The 26,412-nt window shown below is 37.4% G+C and overlaps 1 protein-coding gene across 2 annotated transcripts in view; it reads right to left on the bottom strand.

The window, feature by feature from the left end:
* Positions 1 to 26,412, bottom strand: part of NUBPL (nucleotide binding protein like) — a 256,040-nt gene that overhangs the window by 192,701 nt on the left and 36,927 nt on the right. For both annotated transcript variants that reach the window (XM_025393019.1, XM_025393020.1), the window contains exon 4: positions 19,289 to 19,379. In XM_025393019.1, coding sequence (XP_025248804.1) covers positions 19,289 to 19,379 — 91 coding nt within the window. The remainder of the gene's footprint in view (positions 1 to 19,288; positions 19,380 to 26,412) is intronic.

The raw sequence follows: 26,412 nt of genomic DNA, 5'->3' as shown, positions 1-26,412 counted from the left end.
AACCATCTTATCTTGACAAACCTGACAAAAACAAGCAATGGGGAAAGGATTCTCTATTTAATAAACAGTGTTAAAATAAATAAATAAATAAACTGGCTAGCCATATGCAGAAAGCTGAAACTGGATCCTTTTCTTACACCTTTTAACTCAAGATTGATTAAAGACTTAAGCATAAGATCTAAAACCATAAAAACCCTAGAAGAAAACCTAGGCAATATCATTCAGGACGTAGGCACAGACAAGGACCTCATTACTAAAACACCAAAAGCAATGGCAACAAAAGCCAAAATTGACAAATGGGATCTAATTAAACTAAAGAGCTTCTGCACAGCACAAGAAACAATCAGAGTAATCAGGCAACCTACAGAATGGGAGAAAATTTTTGCAATGTGACAAAGGGCTAATATGCAAAATCTACAAAGAACTTAAACAAAAAGAAAAAAAAAAACATCAAAAAGTGGGCAAAGGATATGAACAGACACTTCTCAAAAGAAGACATTCATGTGGCCAACAAACACATGAAAAAATGCTCATCATTACTGGTCATTAGAGAAAAGCAAATTAAAACCACAATGAGATACCATCTCATGCCAGTTAGAATGGTGATCATTAAAAAGTCAGGAAACAACAGATGCTAGAGAGGATGTGGAGAAACAGGAACACTTTTACACTGTTGCTGGGAGTGTAAATTAGTTCAACCATTGTGGAAGACAGTGTGATGATTCCTCAAGGAACTAGAACCAGAAATACCATTTGACTCAGCAATCCCATTACTGGGTATACAACCAAATGATTATAAATCGTTCTACTATAAAGACACATGCACACATATGTTTATTGCAGCACTGTTCACAATAGCAAAGACTTGGAACCAATCCAAATGTCCATCAATGACGAACTGGATAAAGAAAATGTGGCACATATACACCATGAAATACCATGCACCCATAAAAAAGGATGCGTTCACGTCCTTTGCAGGAACATGGATGAAACTGAAAATCATCATTCTCAGCAAACTAACACAGGAACAGAAAACCAAACACCGTATGTTCTCACTCATAAGTGGGAGTTGAACCATGAGAACACATGCACACAGGGAGGGGAACATCACACACTGGGGCCTGTCAGGGGTGAGGGGCTAGGGGAGGGATAGCACTAGGAGAAATACCTAATGTAGATGACAGGTTGATGGGTGCAGCAATCCACCATGGCACGTATATACCTATGTAACAAACCTGTACATTCTGCACATGTACCCCAGAACTTAATGTATAATAATAATAATAAAAGGTTTAATTGACTCACAGTACTGCATGGCTGGGGACGCCTCAGAAAACTTAACAATCACGGTAGAAGGCAAAGTGGAAGCAAGGCATGTCTTACATGGTGGCAGGAGAGATAGAGAGGGGAAGTGCCATACTTTTAAACCCCTCAGATTTTATGAGAACTCACTCACTATTATGAGGACAGCATGTGAGAAATCACCCACATGATCCAGTCACCTCCCACCAGGTCCATCCCTTAACACATGAGGATTACAATTCAACATGAGATTGGGGTGGGGACACCGAGCCAAACCATATCACCATCCTCATTGTCAATCCTCAATACCTTCTTACAACAGACTCCTGGCTTATCTACTTTTCAAAGCTTAGCCCAAGAATCATCTCTTCCAAAAAATCTCAAAGCTCCAGTTTCATTTAGTTACCATCTCTAGGTTCACACACACACAAAAAAAACACTTATATTTCTATTACAGCATATACTGATGCTTATAATTAATAGCTAGTATGTCTACTGTAAGTGCACAGAGAAGGACCAAATCTGATTTGATAACCATATAACCAAGTATTTATCATGCCTACTAACTACACAAAAGACAGTCATAAAGGTCTACTAAATAAACAGAAATAATGTCTCCTTTAATGTATTGCTTTTGACCCAACTGCAAATTTTAACATTAGGTTTAAAATAACCATAAATTTTTAAGAGCAACCATTTTTATTTCAAGCCAGTGCTAGTTAAGTTGCATGTAAAAAAATTAAAAATGTTTTACTTAAATATATGCATGTATATGTGTCTGTGTATGTGTGTATATGTGTGCACACCCTTTTCAGTCACAGAATCTGTGATAAACATTTATAAGAAAAAAGTCCTAAATGTTCCTCCAAAGGCTATACTACTTACTAATATATCCAAACAGAGCTGTCTAAACTCTGTACTTTCTGATCATTAAAACTGGTATCTCAATCTTTGGTTGCTATTCTTGCCCAACAATAGCAGTTTCAATCTGACAGTAAGAATAATCCTGCTATTGTGAGGCTTCTGTGTTAAATGTATTATACAATCATTTATTTGTCTGAAACCAAAAAACTGGCTTACAGAAGAACCAAATGATTATCAGTTAACACTTAGCCCCTTTATTAGAGTCCTAATCCCCACAATACTACTGTATTTAAAACTGACCAGCATTACATATCCCCCATAATCCCCATTCATAAAAGAAGTCAACGTTTCAGTTCTGGACTTTGATACTACCAAATTGTGTATTTTAAAAATCAAAAATTATCAGATACATGGAATAAAACGAATACAAACATACACAAGCCATTTTACTTTCTCTCTATATATATATATTTTATCGAAGACATCTTTTAAAAATTTTTTTATATTCAATTTTTGTGGGTACATAGTAGGTGTATATTTATGGTGTACATGAGATGTTTTGATATAGGCATACGATGTGTAATAATCACAACATGGAGATAGGGTACCATCCCCTCAAGCATTTATCCTTTGTGTTGTAAACAATCCAATTAGGCCAGGCGCAGTGGCTCACACCTGTAATCCCAGCACTTTGGGAGGCTGAGATGGGAGGATCACAAGGTCAGGAGTTCAAGACCATCCTAGCCAACATGGCCCGTCTCTACTAAAAATACAAAACTAGCTGGGCATGGTGGTGCATGCCTGTAATCCCAGCTACTTAGGAGACTGAGGCAGAAGAATTGCTTGAATGGGGACCCAAAAGGCTGAGGTTGCTGTGACCCGAGATCACACCACTGTACTCCAGCCTGGGCGACAGAGCGAGACTCTGTCTCAAAAAAAATAAAATAAGATAAAATAAAATTACACTCTTTTATTTTTAAATCTACAATAAGTTATTATGGACTATAGTTACCTTGCTGTGCTATCAAATAGTAGGTCTATTCATTCTTCCTAACCATCTTTTTGTACCCATTAACCATCCCCATGTCCCCCAACTCCCCTACTACCCTTCCCAGCCTTCGGTAATGATCCTTCTACTCTCTCTGTCCATGAGTTCAATTGTTTTGATTTTTAGATCCCACAAAGAGGTGAGAATATGCAATGTTTATCCTTCTGTGCCTGGCTTATTTCATTTAACATAATGATCTCCAGTTCCATCCATGTTGTTGCAAACTGTCAGATTGAAACTGCTATCCATGTTGTTGCAAATAACATCCATGTTGTTGCAAATATGGCTGACTAGTACTCCATTGTGTATATGTACCACATTTTCTGTATCCATTCACCTGTTGATGGACACTTAGGTTGCCTTCAAATCTTAGCTATTGTGAACAGTGCAGCAACAAACACGGGAGTGTAGTATCTCTTCGATATACTAATTTCCCTCCTTTTGGGTATATACCCAACAGTGGGATTGCTAGGTCATATGGTAGTTCTATTTTTTGTTTTTTGAGGAACTTCCAAACTGTGGTACAACAGTTTGGTACAACCACTATGTATACCAACGGTATACAAGGGTTCCCTTTTCTTCACATCCTTGCATTTGTTATTGCCTGTCTCTTGGATATAAGCCATTTCAACTAAAGGGAGATGATATCTCACTGGAGTTTTGATTTGCATTTATCTGATCAATAATGTTGAGCACCTTATTTATTTATTTATTTTTCCTGAGATGGAGTCTCACTCTGTCGCCAGACTGGAGTGCAGTGGCACGATCTTGGCTCACTGCAACCTCCGCCTCCTGGGTTCAAGCGATTCTCCTGCCTCAGCCTCCTGAGTAGCTGGGACTACAGGTGTGCGCCACTATGCCCGGGTAATTTTTGTACTTTTAGTAGAGATGGGGTTTCACCATGTTGACCAGATGGTCTCTATCTCTTGACCTCATGATCCGCCTGCCTTGGCCTCCCAAAGTGCTGGGATTATAGCCGTGAGCCAGTGCACCTTTTCATATGCCTGTTTGCTATTTGCATGTCTTTTGAGAAATGCCTATTCAAATCTTTTGTCCATTTCTTATCAGATTATTAGATTGTTTTCCTACAGATTTGTCTGAGCTCCTTATATCAGGTTGGTGCAAAAGTAATTTCGGTTTTTGCCATTAAAATTAATGTACAAAGTAATATATTTGTTATTAACGTCTTGTCAGATATGTAGTTTGCAAATATTTTGTCTCATTTTGGGGGTTGTCTCTTTACTTTGTTGATTGTTTCCTTTGCTCTGCAGCAGGTTTTTAACTTGATGTTGGATCCCATTTGCCCATTTTTGCTTTAGTTGCCTGTGCTGGTTCGGTATTGCTCAAGAAATATTTGCTGAAGCCAACGTCCTAGAGATCTTTCCCAATGTTTTATTTTAGTAGCTTCATAGTTGGAGATCTCAAAGTTTTTAATCCATTTTTATTTGATTTTTGCATATGGTGAGAGATAGGGGTCTAGTTTCATTATTTTGCATATAAATATTCAGTTTTCCCAGAACAATTTATTAAAGAGACTGTCTTTTCCCCCAATGTATGCTCTTGGAAACTTTGTCAAAAATGAATTCACTGTAGGTGTGTATATTTGTTTCTGGGTTCTTTATTGGTCTGTGTGTCTGCTTTTATGCCAGTACCATCCTGTTTTGGTTACTACAGCTCTGCAGTATAATTTGAAGTCAGGTAATGTGATCTCTCCGGTTTTGTTCTTTTTGCTTAGAATAGCTTTGGCTATTCTGGGTCTTGTGTGGTTCCATACAAATATTAGAATTGTTTTTCTATTTCCATGAAGAATGATATTGGTATTTTGATAAGGATTGCACTGAATCGGTAGACTGCTTTGAATAGCATGGACAATTTAAAAATATTGATTCTTCTAATCCATGAACATGGAAAATCTTTCCATTTTGTGTGTGTCCCATTCAGTTATTTGCATCAGTGTTTTATAGTTTTCATTATAGACATATTTTGCTTTTTTGGTTAATTCCTAAGTATTTAATTTTATGTGTGGCTATTATAAATGGGATTACATTTTTCTTTCTTTTTCAGATTGTTCACTATTGGCGTATAAAAATGATACCAATTTCTGTACGTAGATTTTGTATCCCGCAGCTTTACTGAACTTGTTTATCAGTTGTAACAGTTTTTCTGTGGAGTCTTTAGGTTTTTCCAAATATAACATTAAAGCAACTGCAAACAAGAATAATTTGACACCTTCCCTTCCAATTTGGATGCCCCTTATTTCATTCTCTTATCTGATTGCTCTAGCTACGACCTCCAGTACTATGTTGAATAACAGCAGTGAACATGGGCATCCTTGTCATGTTCCAGATATTACAGGGAAGGCTTTCAGTTTTTCTTCATTCATTATGATGCTAGCTGAGGGTCTGTCATATATGCCTTTTATTATGTCGAGGTATGTTCCTTCTACACTCAGTTTTTTGAGGGTTTTTATCATGAAGGGATGTTGAATTTTATAAAATGCTTTTTCACCATCAAGTGAAATGATCATATGGTTTTAGTCCTTTATTCTGTTGATATACTGCATCACATTAATTGATTTGCATGCACTGAACCATCCTTTCATCCCAGGGATAAATCCCACTTGATCATGATGAATGGTCTAATGTATTACTGAATTTGGTTTGCTAGTATTTTGTTGAGGATTTATGCATCAGTGTTCATCAGAGAAGGTGGCCTGCAGTTTTCCTTTTTTGATGTATCTTTCTCTGGTTTTGATATCAGGGTAATACTGGCCCCACAGAATGAGTTTGGCAATATTCCCTCCTCTTCTGTTTTCTGCAACAGTTTGAGTAGGATTGGTATTGGTTCTTTAAATATTTGGTAGAATTCAGCAGTGAAGTCATTGGGTCATGGATTTTCTTTACTGGGAGACTTTTTATTATAGCATTGATCTTATTACTTGTTGTTGGTCTGTTTAAAGTTTTGGATTTCTTCCTAACTCAATCTTGGTAGGTTGTATGTGTATATGAATTTATCCATTTCTTCTAGATTTTCCAATTTATTGGCAAAAACTTACTCATAGTAGCCACTAATGATGCTTTGAATTTCTGCAGTATCAGTTGTAATATCTCCTTTTTCATTTCTGATTTTGTTTATTTTTAATCTTCTTTCTTTTTTTCTTAGCCTGGCTAAAGGTTTGTCTATCGGGAGAACCCAGCCCCCGATAATTCAGCGTTATTTCATGCAGGTTCTTTTGGTTCTTTTCTAATTCCCTAAGTGTCAGCTGGTCTGAGAAATAAAGGGAAAGAGCACAAAAGAACGAAATTTTAAAGCTGGGTGTCTGGGGGAGACATCACATGTCGGCAGATTCTGTGGTGCCCCTCAAGCCGCAAAACCAGCAAGTTTTTATTAGTGATTTTCAAAGGGGAGGGTGTGTATGAATAGGGTGTGGGTCACAGAGATCATATGCTTCACAAGGTAATAAAATATTAAAAGGTAAATGGAGGCAGAGCGAGATCACAGGACCAAGGTGAAATTAAAATTGCTAATGAAGTTTCCGGCACACATTTGTCATTGATAACAACTTATCAGGAGACAGGGTTTGAGAGCAGACAACCAGTCTGACTAAAATTTACTAGGCAGGAATTTCCTCATCCTAATAGGCCTGGGAGTGCTAAGGGAGACCAGGGCTTATTTCATCCCTTACCTGCAACCATAAAAGACAGACATTCCCAGAGCGGCCATTTTAGAGACCTACCCCTAGGAACGCATTCTCTTTCTCAGGGCTGTTCCTTATTGAGAAAAATAATTCAACAATATTTCTCCTATTTGCTTTTGAAAGAAGAGAAATATGGTTCTGTTTGGCCCACCTCTCAGGCACTCAGACTTAATGGTTATCTCCCTTGTTCCCTGAACATTGCTGTTACCCTGTTCTTTTTTTCAAGGTGCCCAGATTTCATATAGCCTAATCACACATGCTTTACCAACAATTTGTGCAGTTAATGCAATTATCACAGGGTCCTAAGGCAACACACATCCTCAGCTTACAAAGATGATGGAATTAAGAGATTAAAGACAGGCATAGGAAATCACAAGAGTATTGACTGGGGAAGTGATAAATGTCCATGAAATTATCACAATTTATGTTCAGAGACTGCAGTAAAGACAGGCGTAAGAAATTATAAAAGTATTGATTTGGGGAACTAATAAATGTCCATGAAATCTTCACAATTTATGTTCTTCTGCCACGGCTTCAACCAGTCCCTCCATTAGGGGTCTCTGACTTCCTGGAACAGTTTTCAACTCTGTCTATCTTTTTAAAAAGCAACTTGTTGTTTCATTGATCTTTTGTATTATTTTCTTCATTTCAATTTCATTTACTTCTTCTCTGATCTTTATTATGTCTTTTCTTCTACTAATTTTGGGTGTAGTTTGCTCTTGCTTTTCTAATTCTTTAAGACGCATCAGTAGATTGTTATAGCTTCCAAAATTCTTGTTATTGATTTCTAGTTTTATTCCATTGTGGTCAGAGATGGTGCTTGATATTATTTCCATTTTTTGAATGTTTTAAGACTTGTTTTGTAACCTAACATGTGATATATACTTAAGAATGATCCATGTGCTAAGGAAAAGAATGTGTATTCTGCATTCGTTGGATGAAATTCTCTGTAAACATCTATTAGATCCATTATGTCTATAGTGCAGATAAAGTCTGATGTTTCTCTGTTGATTTTCCATCTGGAAGATTCGTTCAATGCTGCCAGCGGGGTATTGAAGTCTCCAGGTATTATTGTATTGAGCCTTATCTCTTTCTTTAGCTCTGATAATATTTGCTTTATATATCTGGGTGCTCCACTGTTGGGTGCATATATATTTAAAATTGTTATATCCTCTTGCTGAATTGACCCTTTACCATTATATAGTGACCTTCTTTGTCTCTTCTTATAGATTTCTGTCTTAAAATCTATTTTGTCTGATGTAAGTATAGTAACTCCTGCTCTTTTTTGGTTTCCATTGGCATGGAATATCTTTTATGTCCCTTTATTTTCAGTCTATGTGTGTTTTTATAAGTGAAATGTATTTCTTGCAGGCTACAAATCAATGGGTCTTTTTTTTATCTATTCAGCCATTCCATCTTTTGATTGGAGAGTTTAGTACATTATCATTACTGATAAATAAGGACTTACTCATGCCATATTGTTACTTGCTTTCTGGTTGTTTTCTGGTCTTCTCTTCCTTCCTTCTTTCCTTCCTATCTTAAGTGAAGCTGATTTTCTCTGGTGATATAATTTACTTTCTTGCTTTTTATTTGTTGTGCATTCATTGAATGTTTTTTGGTTTGAGGTTACCATGAGGCTTGCAATTATATCTTATTATATAACCAGTACCAGTCTGTGGCCTGTTAGAAACTGGACCACACAGCAGGAGGTGAGCAGTAGGCAAGGGAACATTACTGCCTGAGTTCTGCCTCCTGTCAGATCAGTGGCAGCATTAGATTCTAAGTCTTTCTAGTTAGGATAAGAGTAGATTACACACCACAATTGTATGTTACAATAATCTTTCTTTTTCCCTGTGTACTTACTATTACAAGTGAGTTTTGCACTTTCAGGTGATTACCCACTGCTCATTCATGTCCTTTTCTTTATTTTTTTTTTTATTTATTTATTTTTTTTTTGAGACAGTCTCACTCTGTCACCCAGACTGGAGTGCAGTGGCATGATCTCGGCTCACTGCAACCTCTGCCTGCTGGGTTCAAGTGAGTCTCCTGCCTCAGCCTCCAAAGTAGCTAGGAGTACAGGCACCAGCTACCATGCCCAGATAATTTTTGTATGTTTAGTAGAGACAGGGTTTCACCATGGTTGGCCAGGCTGGTCTCGAAATCCTGACCTCAGGTGATCTGCCCGCCTTGGCCTCCCAAAGTGCTGGGAGTACAGCGGTGAGCCACCACGCTCAGCCTGTGTCCTTTTCCTTCTGATGAAGTATTCCCTTTAACATCTCCTGTACCTCAAGTCTAGTGTTAAAAATCCCTCAGCTTTTGTTTGTCTGGGAAAGTCTTTATTTCTTCTTGATGCTTGAAGGATATTTTCACCAGATATACTATGTTAGGGTAAAAGTGTTTTCCGTCAGCACTTTAAATATGTCATGCCACTCTCTCTTGGCCTGTAAGGTTTCCACTGAAAAGTCTGCTGCCAGAGGTATTGGAGCTCCATTGTATGTCATTTATTTATTTTCTCTTGCTGCTTTTAGGATTGTTTCTTTATCCTTGATCTTTGGGAGTTTGATTATTAAATGCCTTGGGGCAATTTTCTTTGGGTTAAATCTGTTTCACGTTTTATAACCTTATTGTACTTTTGGATATTGATATCTTTCTCCAGGTTTTAGAAGTGATCTGTTGTTATCCTTTGAATGAACTTTCTACCTCCAGCTCTTTCTCTTCCCTCTTCTTTAAGGCCAATAACCCTTAGATTTACCCTTTTGAGGCTACTTCCTAGATCCTGTTGTTGTGCTTCACTGTTTTTTATAATTTTTTCTTTTGTCTCCTCTGACTGTATATTTTCAAATAGTCTGTCTTCAAGCTCACTAATTCTTTCTTCTGCTTGATCAATTCTATTAAAAGACTGATGCATTCTTCAGCATGCCAACTACATTTTTCAGCTCAAGAATTTCAGCTTGAATCTTTTTAATTATTTCAATCTCTTTCTTAAATTTATCTAATAGAATTCTGAATTCTTTCTTTTTGTTATCTTGATTTTCTTTGAGATTCCTCACGTAGCTATTTTGAATTCTTTGTTTGAAAGGTCACATACCAGCACTGGTCCCTGGTGTTTTTTTGTTGGTTTTTTTTTTGTTTGTTTGTTTTTTGAGATGGAGTCTCACTCTGTCACCCAGGCTGGAATACAGTGGCACGATCTCAGCTCACTGCAACCTCCACCTCCCAGGTTCAAGCAATTTTCCTGCCTCAGCCTCCCGAGTAGCTGGGACTACAGGCGCACACTGCCATGCCCAGCTAATTTTTTTTGTATTTCTGTAGAGACGGGGTTTCACCATGTTGCCCAGGCTGGTCTTGAAGTCCTGAGCTCAGGCAATCTGCCCTGCTTGACCTCACAAAGTGCTAGGATTACAGGCGTGAGCCACCATGCCCGGCCAGCTATTTAAGTTTCTAAACTGAAATTAGAGAAGGTGAATAGCCAAGTTTTCCAGTGAAATATCACTATTCTTTTTTCTTCCATTTCTGTAATGATTGCCCCTTTAAAGAACAAGATAGAGTGATGTTAGCAAGACAGCTGACTAAGCCCCTGGCACTCATCCTCCTTACAAAGACAGCCAGAACAACAAACAAATAACTACATTTGGATACACCAACTCCACAACCCTATCCCAGCAACCAGGATCAGCCGGGAATCAGGAAGAATTTTTCCCTGTAGTGAAGAGGTAAGCAAGAATATTTCAACAACCCCCATCAAAACCTTGGACACCTACAGACCTCACCACTGTGGTCTCCTGCAGTCCTCACAAGCATTAAGACCAGCTGGGGGAGCCTCCTGCAGTCCACATATCTGTGATACCCCAAAGAGCCAACAATATGCCCTGCCCTCTGTGGCCCATGAGGCTACTGTACTAGTCATCTTAAAATTGGAAGTATCTGGGGAGTATCCCCAGAACCACCCTAACCTGGTGGGCTAACACCCACAAGCTGAGCAGCAAATAGCTGTGACACCCACTGGGAACTCCATGCTTTGGATAGGAATGATATCTTGCATGTTAACAACTTCGGCAACACCCCCAGATCTCTTCTCTGGAAGGAAACAACAGAGTGACTTCAGGAATCACAATGAGTTTACTCTCATTCTTTAAGCACTAAAGTTACCTTTAAGAAGTCTCTGTTCCAGGCCAGGTTATGGTGGCTCAGCCCTGTAATCGCAGCACTTTGGGTGGCCAAAGCAGGAGGATTGCTTGAGTGCAGGAGCTCAAGACCAGCCTGGGCAACATAGCGAGACCCCATTTCTACAAAAAATTAAAAATTCGCCAGTATGGTGGCACATGCCTATGGTCCCAGCTACTCGGGAGGCTGAGGTGGGACGATCACTCAAGCCCAGGAGTTTGAGGCTGCAGTGAGTTATGATGGCACCACTTTACTCCAGCCTGGGCAACAGAGTGATACTCTGTCTCAAAAAAAAGAAAAGAAAAAGAAAGAAGAAGGGAGGAGGAGGAGGGAGAAGAAGGAGGAAGAAGAAGGGAGAAGGGAGGAGGGAGGAGAAGAGGAAGGAAAAGGGAGGAGAAGAGGAGGAGGGAGAAGGGAGGAGAGGAGGAGGAGGAAGGGAAGAGGAGAGGAGGAGGGAGACCGAAGGTGAAGACAGGGAGGGAGAAGGGAAGAGAAGAGGGGGAGGAAGAAGGGAGGAGTAGAGGAGGAGGGAGGAGGGGAGGAGGAGGGAGAAGGGAGAAGGACAGGAGGAGGGAGGAGGGGAGGAGGAGGGAGAAAGGAGGAGGAGAGAAGGAGGGAGGATGAGAGGAGGAGGGAGGAGGGGAGAAGGAGGGAGGAGGGGAGGAGGAGAGAGAAGGGAAGAGGAGAGGAGGAGGGAGGAGGGAGAAGAGAGGAGGGAGAAGGAGATGAGGAGGGAGAAGGGAGGAGGGTGAAGGGAGTAGATGAGGAGGAGGGAGAAGGTAGGAGACAAGGAGGGAGAAGGGAGGAGGGAGAAGGCAGGAGGAAGAGGAGGAAGGAAAAAAGAAGAGAAGAAGAAAGAGGAGAAGGAAGGAAGGGAGGGAGGGACGGAGGGAGGGAGGGAGGGAGGGAGGGAGGGAGGGAGGGAAGATCTTAGTGCCTTCTTTGTAGTTGTTACCAGAGATTATAAAAGGTCATTTGCCCAAGCTGATTTTCCACACTTCTCTGTCTCACAAGCCTGCATACACATTCATTCCTAAACTCGAAAAAAGTTTACTAACTTTAAACAAATAGAGCAGAAAACTGTGCCATGAGTGCAAAACTACTATGCCACAATAGAAAAGACAAGTGGATCCTACTCAGAATCACTAATAAACACTATGTCATCCTCAATAAAATACTTAACATGTCCATTTTAGTAAACTCTTTCCACAGGTCTTGAAATTTTCTACCTTATTAGCTCACTACATTTAGAGACTCTTCAGTAAAACTAAGTAGTAATAAATTCATCAGTATTCTGAAAGTGATTTTTCATCACAAAACTATGAAACAAAGCAGATATTTCTATTAATTTCTACTAAGAGAAAGATGTGTTATCTCTCTTGTGCAACAACTGTTTAATATTCATTTGCCATTTCAATTGAAAACCTACAATAATTTCTACGACTATAATTTGGCTATACTATACTATGAAATCTGAATTTGACACTATTTCGAAAGTTAAAATGGAGGAAAAAAATTGGTATTTGTTCTTTTTTTAAAGAAGGTTATATTCATGCTTAGATGCTAGTTTCTCCAAGGACGCTTAGGTTTTATTCTAAATCCCACTAGGTTCCCAAAGTAACTGGTCATCTTCAGTCATTATAATGTCAGTCTGTTGATGTTTTTGCATAATGCCCTTTCCACAAACTGGGTAGACTTTCCATTACCATAGTTTTGCATGGTAACATAGAAAAATCACTATTGTCATTTTAATCTGATCTGACAGAAACATTCTCAGCTTAAGAAACTCAAAACTATTATAAACTTAAAATCTTCTTCAATTACTGAATTCACTTTTTTAAAATCCAACAAAATTTCTCTTGGTAATGAAGGCTAAAATGACTTAAATGCAAAATGTTTTGTTTTTCTACAATTCCCTCCACCCTCCCAAAAAAAGGTATGAAGAGAATGTAGATAAATGTATGATCTGCCAACCCGAACATATCATTTTAAAATGAACAAATTGTCAAAAACTACATTGACAATTCAGCCATACATCTACTTAAATAATAAGGAGAAAGGTAATTCTGAAACTCCACTGCTTGCAAGGCTGTCCAGCTGAGTCTAAGAACAGAGGAACACCTATAAAGGTGGGATTCAATTCACTGGTCTATCTGCCCAAAACCTGAACTGCTGAAAACAAGTCTTTCATAGTTTTTCTTTATTGTTAATTAGGTAATTTTTGTATTGTATTGTGTCTTCTGTAATAGAGAGCAGAATAGGATAAATTAACATGAAAAATGTAGAAATGTCAGAATGATGCCAATTAGTAGAATGGTGGCAGGTTTTTCTAAGATTCAAAAATAATTTATAAGTTGGGTTTTCAAGATTCTACATTGTTTTAAGTGAACGCCTTAATCATTCAGTTTATTTCTTGGGGGACTTAAGATCAGCTTGTCAAAAAGAAATGGTTTGGTTTTTTGGTTTGTTTTTTTTTTTTTTGTCTTTGTCTTTTTTCAGCCTTTCTAAGATTTCTAGTACCTCATCTTTACCCGAAAGCCTATTTACTGGCAGCCAATTTGCAAACATCAAATTTAAGATTACAGCTTCAGTAAAATGAGAAGAAAGAAATTAAAGTTGACTTCAAGTATTTATGTTGGCATATACCAAGCAGACTACTTAAGAAAAGAATGACACTGTGGGCTCCGTTTTGCCATTCCTCATGTTCTGCATGTACTAGTTTTCATATTACTTTAATCAAGAGACAAATATAACGAATTTATCATTTAAAGTATGCAAATTCATTACTCCTTCTTTGTGAAAGCTTGACACCTTGGCTCATGTCATATATTTGCAAACTAAGTATGTATTCCACTAAAAAGTTAAGAAAAAAGAAACCAGAATAACAGCTTTTTAAGTTTATGTTTCATCAAACAAGAAAATAATTAAGCGGGTACTTGCAATATACTACAGCTAGGGTCAATGTTAACATCACTAAAATCTGTAAGTTGTCTTCAAAATGTCAGGGATAATCTTTACTGTGTCATAAAGAATTATCTAAAAGTTAACACTATAATTGGCTCCAACAACTAAACCACAAACAAAAGCCTCTTAAATGGTAAGCAATACTGAATTAACTTTTAATGACAACAAAATTATACTTCTATTACCTACAGAGATAATTCAACAAATACCCAGCAGTAAATATAGTCATTTTCTCTAGAACAATGGAAAATAAAAAGCCCGATAAGAAACATAAAGAAATCATTCAATTTAATAGTCATTATAATTACAAATCAATAAACCAATTTCCCATAAAACCATTCTTCTAAAAAAATCATCAGTTTTTCCAATTCCTTTTTTTTTTTTTTTTTGAGACAGGATCTTGCTTTGTCATCCAGGCTGGAGTGCAGTGGTGCAGTCATGGCCTACTGCAGCCTTGACTTCCTGGGCTCAAGTGATCCTCTTACCACAGTCCCATGAGTACCAGGGACTACAGGTGTGAACCACCATGCCCAGCTAATTTTTTTATTTTTGTCTCACTATATTGCCCAGGCATGTCTTGGACTCCCAGGCTCAAGCAATCCTCCCACCTCAGTCTCCCAAAAGTGTTGGGATTACAGTCATGTGAGCCACTAAGCCAAGCTAATTCATTTTTTGATAATAACATTTCCTTGTTCTTAAAGCTTTTGATAGTTTTATTTTTAAAATGCAATGACAACAGCAGTAAATATTAAAGAGGTATTAAAAAATTACTTCTTTCTAGTAAAGAGGTGGGGAAAGAAGATGTTTTGGGGGTTTTTTTTTTTATCACTTTAAAACAAAAAGTAGGCTCTGAAATTGAGGCAATAATTAATAGCCTACCAACCAAAAAAAGTCCAGGACCAGATGGATTCACAGCTGAATTCTACCAGAGGTATAAGGAGGAGTTGGTACCATTCCTTCTGAAACTATTCCAATCAATAGAAAAAGAGGGAATCCTCCCTAACTCATTTTATGAGGCCAACATCATCCTGATACCAAAGCCTGGCAGAGACACAACAAAAAAAGAGAATTTTAGACCAATATCCCTGATGAACATCGATGCAAAAATCCTCAATAAAATACTGGCAAACCGGATTCAACAACACATCAAAAAGCTTATCCACCATGATCAAGTGGGCTTCATCCCTGGGATGCAAGGCTGGTTCAACATTCGCAAATCAATAAACATAATCCAGCATATAAACAGAACCAAAGACAAGAACCACATGATTATCTCAATAGATGCAGAAAAGGCTTTTGACAAAATTCAACAGCCCTTCATGCTAAAAACGCTCAATAAATTCGGTATTGATGGAACGTACCTCAAAATAATAAGAGCTATTTATGACAAACCCACAGCCAATATCATACTGAATGGGCAAAAACTGGAAAAATTCCCTTTGAAAACTGGCACAAGACAGGGATGCCCTCTCTCACCACTCCTATTCAACATAGTGTTGGAAGTTCTGGCTAGGGCAATCAGGCAAGAGAAAGAAATCAAGGGTATTCAGTTAGGAAAAGAAGAAGTCAAATTGTCCCTCTTTGCAGATGACATGATTGTATATTTAGAAAACCCCATTGTCTCAGCCCAAAATCTCCTTAAGCTGATAAGCAACTTCAGCAAAGTCTCAGGATACAAAATTAATGTGCAAAAATCACAAGCATTCTTATACACCAATAACAGACAAACACAGAGCCAAATCATGAATGAACTTCCATTCACAATTGCTTCAAAGAGAATCAAATACCTAGGAATCCAACTTACAAGGGATGTAAAGGACCTCTTCAAGGAGAACTACAAACCACTGCTCAGTGAAATAAAAGAGGACACAAACAAATGGAAGAACATACCATGCTCATGGATAGGAAGAATCAATATCGTGAAAATGGCCATACTGCCCAAGGTAATTTATAGATTCAATGCCATCCCCATCAAGCTACCAATGAGTTTCTTCACAGAATTGGAAAAAACTGCTTTAAAGTTCATATGGAACCAACAAAGAGCCCGCATCTCCAAGACAATCCTAAGTCAAAAGAACAAAGCTGGAGGCATCACGCTACCTGACTTCAAACTATACTACAAGGCTACAGTAACCAAAACAGCATGGTACTGGTACCAAAACAGAGATATAGACCAATGGAACAGAACAGAGTCCTCAGAAATAATACCACACATCTACAGCCATCTGATCTTTGACAAACCTGAGAAAAACAAGAAATGGGGAATGGATTCCCTATTTAATAAATGGTGCTGGGAAAATTGGCTAGCCATAAGTAGAAAGCTGAAACTGGATCCTTTCCTTACTCCTTATACGAAAATTAATTCAAGATGGATTAGAGACTTAAATGTTAGACCTAATACCATAAAAATCCTAGAGGAAAACCTAGGTAGTACCATTCAGGACATAGGCATGGGCAAAGACTTCATGTCTAAAACACCAAAAGCAACGGCAGCAAAAGCTAAAATTGACAAATGGGATCTAATTAAACTAAAGAGCTTCTGCACAGCAAAAGAAACTACCATCAGAGTGAACAGGCAACCTACAGAATGGGAGAAAATTTTTGCAATCTACTCATCTGACAAAGGGCTAATATCCAGAACCTACAAAGAACTCCAACAAATTTACAAGAAAAAAACAAACAACCCCATCAAAAAGTGGGCAAAGGATATGAACAGACATTTCTCAAAAGAAGACATTCATACAGCCAACAGACATATGAAAAAATGCTCATCATCACTGGCCATCAGAGAAATGCAAATCAAAACCACAATGAGATACCATCTCACACCAGTTAGAATGGCGATCATTCAAAAGTCAGGAAACAACAGGTGCTGGAGAGGATGTGGAGAAATAGGAACACTTTTACACTGTTGGTGGGATTGTAAACTAGTTCAACCATTATGGAAAACAGTATGGCGATTCCTCAAGGATCTAGAACTAGATGTACCATATGACCCAGCCATCCCATTACTGGGGATATACCCAAAGGATTATAAATTATGCTGCTATAAAGACACATGCACACGTATGTTTATTGCGGCACTATTCACAATAGCAAAGACTTGGAATCAACCCAAATGTCCATCAGTGACAGATTGGATTAAGAAAATGTGGCACATATACACCATGGAATACTATGCAGCCATAAAAAAGGATGAGTTTGCGTCCTTTGTAGGGACATGGATGCAGCTGGAAACCATCATTCTTAGCAAACTATCACAAGAACAGAAAACCAAACACCGCATGTTCTCACTCATAGGTGGGAACTGAACAATGAGATCACTTGGACTCAGGAAGGGGAACATCACACACCGGGGCCTATCATGGGGAGGGGGGAGGGGGGAGGGATTGCATTGGGAGTTATACCTGATGTAAATGACGAGTTGATGGGTGCAGTAGACCAACATGGCACAAGTATACATATGTAACAAACCTGCACGTTATGCACATGTACCCTACAACTTAAAGTATAATAATAATAAATAAATAAATAAATAAATAAATAAATAAATAAATAAAACAAATCTGACCAAGAAATCTGATTAGAGAAAATAATTTTTATCTCTTCTAAACACAAATATATTTTCTATTCAAATAATCCCATATATCCACACATTTAATATAGACAATAATGACGATCTAGCATTTCTGATCACTTAGTATGTTCCAGGAACTCTGCTAAATGCATTATATTATTCCTCACAGTAGTTGCAACTATTTTACATATGGGGGTCTGAGGCACAAAGAGATTAAAATAATTTACTCAGGTCATACAGCTAGTAAATGGATAGAGCTGAGAATCAAACCCAGACAGTCTAGTACCATGTCTGATGTCTTTTTATATATATATACTTTTTTTTTATTTTATTAAAATTCGGTGCTCTACATGTTCAGAGAAACTTCTCTAGTAGCGAATTATAGAAGTGATTCCTGAAAGTATAGTCTTCCATGTCTGTTTTCTGAATCACTATACAGCAGGTCCTCCAATAAAACTGTTTTCTTTCGACATCAGTTTGTTGTAACATTAATAAAGAAAAAAGAACAATTTCCAGCCATGACCACAGTCTTGTGTGGAGTTTGCATGTTCTCCCCAGGTCTACGTGGGTATTCTCTGGGTACTGTGGTTTCCTTCCACATCCCAAAGCTATGCACATTAGATGAACTGGCGTTGTCTATATGGTCCCAGTCTGAATGAGTGTGGGTGTGTGAGTGTACCCTGCAATGGAATGGCCTCCTGTCCAGGGTTGATTCCTGCCTTGTGCCCTGAGCTGCCAGGATAGCTCCAGCCACCCCCAACCCTGAACCAGAATAAGTGGGTTGGAAGATGAATGAATAGATACAAATGATTGCCAGATAAAAATTAGTGGGCCAGGTGTGGTAGCTCACATCTGTAATCCCAGCACTTTGGGAGGGTGAGGTGGGTGGATCACCTGAGGTCAGGAGTTCAAGACCAGCATGACCAACAGGGTGAAACCCCATCTCTACTAAAAATACAAAAATTAGTTGGGCGTGGTGGCATGCACCTGTAGTCCCAGCTACTTGGGAGGCTGAAGCAGGAGAATCACTTAAACCCTGCAGGCAGAGGTTGCAGTGAGCCGAGATCACATACAACTGCACTCCAGCCTGGGCAGCAGGGTGGGACTCCGTCTCAAAAAAAAAAAAAAAAAAAAAAACCAGTAAAGTATATGATAATTATACAAAAGCACAATAAATGATGCAGTAAGAAAATGCTCAATGATCTGCCATATTGGTTACTCTTTAACTGCATGATGGTAGGAGATGCTCCTTATAATTTTCACTTTGCAAACACCTATTCCTTGATTTAACCCACCACCACTATGACTGCTTTCACTCACTGATTCACTAAAAATTGTGTAAATAATTATATTGTTTTTATTAATCTTTCTTAAATGTATTTACAACCCAAATTTATTTCTTTGTTTAATATTACAAGTGTTTTGGGTCTTTATTTAGAAGTTTGGTGAAGTTTTTGTGACCAGAAATATGCCATAGGAACTTAACTCTTGTTTAAATCAATTAACATATCATTCACTTAAAGTCACAGTTCCCAAGAATCTATTAACTTAAGTGAGGACTTACACTACATTGTGTATAAAGTATATATTGCATTTAGCATAAGGTCTGACACCCAGTAAGTATTAATAAAAGTACAACTATTATAATAATATTAATCTCTTCTTTACTTACTCTGTGATAATTCCGGATTTCCTTTCAGATTCATCATCTTTGGAATTGAAGGTCCATACACATCCACATCTAGCAAACCAATGGCCTTGGACTGTAAAAAAAATAAATAAAAATATAAAACAAAACAAAAACACTTTACCATAAGATTGTTCCCACTCTTCTCAAAGGTGAAGCACATAGCAACAGTAATCTGACTACAGAAAATAAAATTGGCAAAATATTACAAATCATAACCTAAACTTCCAAAGCAACAGTGAAGTAAAAGAGCATAAATTGCTTAGGGTCAACACTTTTTATGATTTACTAATATCATCTAGACACCTGACTAGAGAAATCCACCCTATATGCTTTACATATTGTAGTTCAGATCTCCCATATAGTCTCAAGCAGACTAAGACCTTTTTGATCTGAACATGAGTTTGAGAACAAATTACATGCGAACAATTTTAAAATAATGACTTGTGATGGCAAGCAAAACCCCAAAGACACAACATTAACTTTTGGAAAGCCTGTCTAACACACCAAAGAAGACAAAATAAAAAAAGATCATGGAAACAGGGCCATAATAAAGCAAGTGAGAAATTCTGATGCAGATCTGGCATAAATGAGATGGAAGCACTAACAAAGATACTGGCACACCTAACACAGAGACAGCCTCTTATATGCAAGTCACAATTAAATACAAAACGTCTTCTAGAGGATTCAGAAACAACTAAAACTGTTTTCTCTGATGATGCATCCAGCTGCTGAAGGACAGGGTACCCTGTCTGGGCTCTTTGCTGGCTATCAATTAATCAGCAGCTTAGCCAAGGAAAGGAAAACAAAATTCACTATTAAAAAATATGTCTCTTTTTTTCTCCTCCCCCTCTCTTCTTTCTCCTTTGATAGATGAAATCAATCTGTTATTGGTTTTGCTCATCTACAAGTAAACAGAACGCTAACACAATATGTCTTAGAGTTATATTTCATCAAGTCTTACAAGTTTCCTACTACTCTCCTCATATCCTGCAGAATAAAACTCAACCCTTCAACAAAATTTTTTGAAAAACTGAAGCAATCACTCATCTTCCATGTTACCTACCTATTTCTAGACAAAAAAAAAAAACTTTTAAAATTATTATCTGGTTCCTATGAATATACAAAATAAGGTAAATCTAACATTTGTGTTTCCAACTTTATACTGACTAAAACTGCAGTTTAAATATATATATATAATATCTCTGTATGACTCAGTGACCTCAGAGGAAAAAAACGGGATTAATATCTGCCTCTATGAAAATCTCAGCTTTATGAAAAATAAATGAGAAAATACGAAGGATACTTGATTTTTAATAGAATGGTGGTATATAAAATTTAAGCTTAATGCATTTAGGTATTAGATTTAAGAAGGGAGGAACACTCAATAAGAAGTTTGACCAATTTATTTTTTAAACCACAGACAGAAGAATTTAGCTAAATTAAAACAATTAAATTTACTATGGACAACAAGATTTTCAAATGAGGGGACCTAAATCTAGAAATATGGCTAATTGTTACTTCTATTATATAAAGTTCTGCTAATGCTATAACTATCATCCTAGAATTTTATCTCTTTTCTGTATTTTTATGACACCTACAAGAACCAAAAACTACCACTAAATAATAATAAATACCAATAAAAACAAAAGCTATTTTAAGATTCTCTTTCCTTGTTCTCTTATTTATATCAATGCTGATTTTACAATAACATGAAGGGGGTTAGGTCCTAAGTTTCAAATTGATCTTCTAACAATACCTGTCAAGTAAAATAACAGCTTTTTAAGTTTATGTTTACATGAAACAAGAACATAACTAAGTGTTCTAACAAATACAAGATTGCTAGGGTCAATTTTATCATCACTAGGTTTTCAAGTTTCCTTCAAAATGCTAGGAAAGATCTATCATCTATCCTGCTTCTAGAAGAAAACCAAGCTTGCTAAAGATGAACTCTTGGCACAATGGTCAAAAAAAAACTGAAGATCTCCCTTAACATTTGCTCTGGTAAGAGTAGGTTTTACATATGCCTAGATTGCAACCAATATACGTTATGTAAAAATTAAGGAGGGGGAAATTACAAGATTTTCAAGTTCTTCTGATTCCTAGAGAATAGAAATAACAGTAACTGACAATATTCTACATATTAGGTTCTCTACATACTCTAAGAGACTAACCTAAATTTAGTACCAATGCTTGTATATATCAAAAAAGAAACAAAGGGAGGAAAATATAAAGATCAGGGGGAAAAAGAGAAAGAGAGGAAAGAGAAAGAGGGATTAAGGACTGAGGAAGAACAGGATAAAGAGACATTAGACAGCAAAGTCATATTAAGATGCCAGATAAACTAGGCCTCCACTGCTAGCCCTATGGATAAATCGGAACCTATAAAAACATACCATCTTAAATCACCCAGACACCAAGACTTTCCCTGATTGCATCTCCCCATTGCTTGAATTCCTTCTGGGTGCCAGGCACTTAGCTAAGCATTTTATTTACATTTTTTCACTTATCCTCACAGCAACACTGCAAGGTGGTATTATCCATACTCATAATGAGAAAGCCAGAAACTTACATTCAAAATGACCATTTATTCTTTCTTAAAATGAGGTAGAATGGGAAATTAAACATGAAAATGCTAACCTCATAAACCTCCAACAGAACTTTAACAGGATCTAACTCCAAAAACTTAGATATAGAGGACACTTTTTCTTAAAAGGCCCACAGCAAACATTTTAGACGTTCAGGATCATATGATCTCTGTGGTAACCACTCAACATTACCATTGTAGTATCAAGGCAGCCATAAACAATATGTAAATAAATTAACATGGCTGTGTTCCGATAAAACTTCACAAAAACCGGCAGGATTTGGTCCACATGTCATAGTTAGTCAACATTCAATTTAGAGAGTAAAGTTTTTCATAATGAAGCTATTCAATCATCCAACAATGCAATTCTGTTAGCGCCAAGAGCAGGCAGGCCAGTCATCTCTTTCAGCATCAGAGTCAGAGGAGCTATCTCAGTAAAGATTTACTTTCTCATCCTTAATTGGCTAGATTTTAAAAATAAAAAGCACACTTTTCAGACTATTTTACTGGAACTAAATTAGGATGTCTTGCTTAGATTTTATTTATCATGAATAAAATCAGTGCCCATTAACAGAAACACCAAAGCATACATTAATTAAAGCATATTATACTTACAATTGGCACAGCTACTGGAGCAGTACAGTTACCATTGCTATAAAAATAAATTTAAACAGATTTTCAAGTCTAGAATTCAGTAATGTTCAAAAGGTGCCAAATAAACTTCATTTGTTTTTCATAATTTACTCCATTATTTTTAAATAGGTTCCTATTTTAAGTATGTAAATGGTCTTTCACTTTAAACTTCCAGTTTTATACTGTTAGGAAAATAAATGAGCAAGGTAAAAGCCTATAAATAAATGTATGCAGCTGGGTGTCTAACCAGCTAAGTTTTATGAATCCTTTCCAACTTACTCCTCCTATAATAATTATATTTAGTCAATAAAGCTCCAATTAGGATTTTCTTCCATTTCAGCCAGATTCAAAGGAATATTCACTACAAAAGCTACCAAATACACAACAGATTAAAAAAATTACTATTAGCAAAAATAACTGTAAACTTACTATTGTAAAGTGTGATTGTCGTCTTTAATGTCACCATAAACTTAACCTAATGTTGGTATCTAACAATATACTCTTTTTCTGACTCTCCTACAGATCTCAAAACCTAGCAGATGACATAAAACAAGATAGATCAAACCCCAAGATAACAATTAGCTTTTTGGATTTGTTTATAATTTATAACACACTCTGGAAGTTGTAAAAGGTGGTAGAATTATTCAAGAGTGATTATACTGTTTTATTACTACTGCATGAAAGCTGCAATTTGAGAGCCTACATGTCCTATTTTTGTGTGTTGGATTTCAAAGACATGAACCACAGTTTTGATACTGCTTTGTTCTTCCAACACAATTTATACTAAATAAGATTGTAAAGCTTCATGACATGTTCCTTTTATCCATGTCTTCTGCTAATAGAACCCATCAAAACAATGCTCCCACTCGATTATTTCTAAATAAGACCTACCTAAAAGTTGTACTTCCACAGAAGTACCCTGCTAAGACTCCCATGATTCCCTGTATATTATATTCAGTTTAATCTTGGACTGGCAGTTGGTGTTTATTCAATTTAGAAATTATTCAAACCTCTTCTTTCTTCCTTTCTGCCTAGCTTTACATCAAGCTGCCAATCATAAGAATTTCAATCTCTTAGTAGAGAAAAATACATGTTTGCAAATTCTATTAGCTAAGATTAAATAAGAATCTGATTGTCAGAAGAGCTAATGGTTAACAAGGTGATAAGAGAAAAATTTCCTACTGTTTATCAAAGGACTGTCTAAATCTTCAAGTTCAATCAGGAAAAAAGAGAAACAAGAGCAGCATAAAAGAAAAAAAAAAATCACCTGGTTCGTTGGAACACAACCTGAGAGGAGCTCAGGAAACGTACAGAAGAATCCCAAATGATAAAGTATTAATAACTGCTCTCAAAAGAGGTACAAAATAGAAATGGAAGATAAATGACAGATTTCTTTTTGTTTGTTTTTTCAGACAGGGTCTTGCTCTGTCGCCCATTCTAGAGTGCAGTAGGGCTATAGGGGCATTGACCTCCCTGGCTCAAGCAACAATCCTCCCACCCCAATGTCTTGAGTAACTAGAACTACAGGCACCGGCCACCATATCCAGCTAATTTTTTTTTCATTTTTTATAGGGACAGGTTTTCACCATGTTGCCCCAGCTGGTCTCAAACTCTGGGGCTCAAGTGATCCTCCTGCCTCGACCTCCCAAAGTGCTGGGATTACAGGTGTAAGCCACCACACCTGGCCAATAATCAATTTCAAATTAAAGACTCTATTTTAGAGTAGGAAGAAACCTAAGAGATCATTTTAGTCTCCTAATTTTTAGTGATGAAGAAACTAAGGCCCAGAGATAATCTCACTCCTGGGTCTAGGATCCCAAGTCTCTCTCCAATGTATCATGAAGCCTAATCACTAATCAACAACCACCAGCCACTTACCATACCTCTTTCACCTCATCTCCTACTCTCCCCTTTTCTAATCCACTCCATACATACTACCCTCTTGCAGCTTCTTACACAAGGAACACCCAAGATCTAGGAGTTTTGCAGTTGCTATTCCTTCAGTCAGAAATCCTATTCCCCTGAGTATCCACCTGTCTCTTACTTCCTTTACGTCTTGATTTAAACATAACCATATAGTAAGGCATTCACTGGCCACACTATCTAAAATTGCAACACTACACATTTCCTATTCCCCACCCTGCTTTTTCTTTCTTCTTAGTATCTGTATTAGTATTCAACATATTATATACAGTTGTTTCTAGGTATATGCACGGCTTTGGTTCCAGGACACCTGTGCCCCCATACCAAAATCCTCAGAATCCTTTTTTTTTTTTTGAGACTGAGTCTTGCTCTGTCGCCCAGGCTGGAGTGCAGTGGCGCCATCTCGGCTCACTGCAAGCTCCGCCTCCCGGGTTGATGCCATTCTCCTGCCTCAGTCAGCCGAGTAGCCAGGAGACTACAGGCGCCCGCCACCACGCCTGGTTAATTGTTTTGTACTTTTAGCAGAGATGGGGTTTCACTGTGCACTGTGTTAGCCAGGATAGTCTCGATCTCCTGACCTCATGATCCGCCTGCCTTGGCCTCCCAAAGTGCTGGGATATAGGCGTGAGCCACCGCGCCTGGCCAATCTTCAGACTCTTATATAAAATGGCATAGTATTTGCACATAACCTGCGCACATCCTCCCATATATTTTAAATCATCTCTAGATTACTTATAATACCAAATACAATATAAATTTTATGTAAATGGTTATTATACTGTATTTTTATTTGTATTACTTTTTATTGTTGTATTGTTATTTTTATTGGGTTTTTAAAAATATTTTTGATCCACAGTTGGTTAAATACACAGATGCAAAACCAGCAGATATGGAGTGCAAATGTATTTACCTATTGTTTACTATCTCCCCTACTAGAATGTAAATCACATGAGGGTAAGGATTTTTGCATGCTTTGTTCACTACTGTATACCCAGAACCTAGAAGAGTAGGTAGTTACAGAGATTCCCTATTACATCCCAGAAATTCTGATTCATTAGGTCCAGGCTGCCATCCAACAACCTATATATGTAGCACTCTAGGGTATAAGATGACCACAACATGCAAAACCGAAATATAGATAATACAGGAAAGAAAGATGAAAATTTGCTACTAAGCCTTGGGAACAGCAGGATCATAATAACAATAATCTACAGTAATCAACAATAACATTAAAGATGTCTTTTTCAAATGATTTTTTAAAAATATATAGTAAACATTCTGCCTTAAGTGTGAATAATCAATAAATATTGCATGGGACATATACATTAAAAAATTGTTGTTTATCTGAAATTCAAATTTGTTATTTGCTAAATCTGACTTTACTCCAGCATTTCTTCTCAACAGGGTTGCAAGAATGATTCAGATGAAACGTAAGTCAGATTGTGTTATTACTCTGCTCAAAACCCTTCATTGCCATCACTCCTCCCATTTCATTCCTGTAAAAGCCGAAGTCCTTAAAATCATTCACCCCATATAACCCAGCCAGTTCCCCACCCACCTCCTGCCTCCCAAACCTAGTAATTTTCATCACCTATTACTCCATTCCACTTCTTCCTCCAGAAATCACATTGGCCTTATTACTATTCTTTGCATGGTATACTAGGCTTGCTCCCACCTATTGGCCTTTGTCCCAGCTCTTCCTTCTCCCTGAGATACTCTTCCCTCAGATAGTCATACAGTCTACTCTCATTTTCTTCTCTTCTCTGCTCAAGTGTTATCTTTTCAATGGAGACTATCATATTTTAAAATGCAAACCAGCATTAACCCTTAAGCACTACCCCTCCCCCATCTTAGTTGACTTGTATCACCTTCTAACATACTATTTAACTTACTTGTGATGTTTATTATCTATTTACTGTAAGGTCCATAAGGACAGGAATATCCCCAAGTATTCTGAATGGTAAAA

This window comes from Theropithecus gelada, chromosome 7b, assembly GCF_003255815.1.
Source record: "Theropithecus gelada isolate Dixy chromosome 7b, Tgel_1.0, whole genome shotgun sequence".
NCBI classification, from domain to species: domain Eukaryota; kingdom Metazoa; phylum Chordata; class Mammalia; order Primates; family Cercopithecidae; genus Theropithecus; species Theropithecus gelada.
Note: the sequence above shows the minus strand (reverse complement) of the source record. Positions and strands in the feature narration are given on the sequence as shown.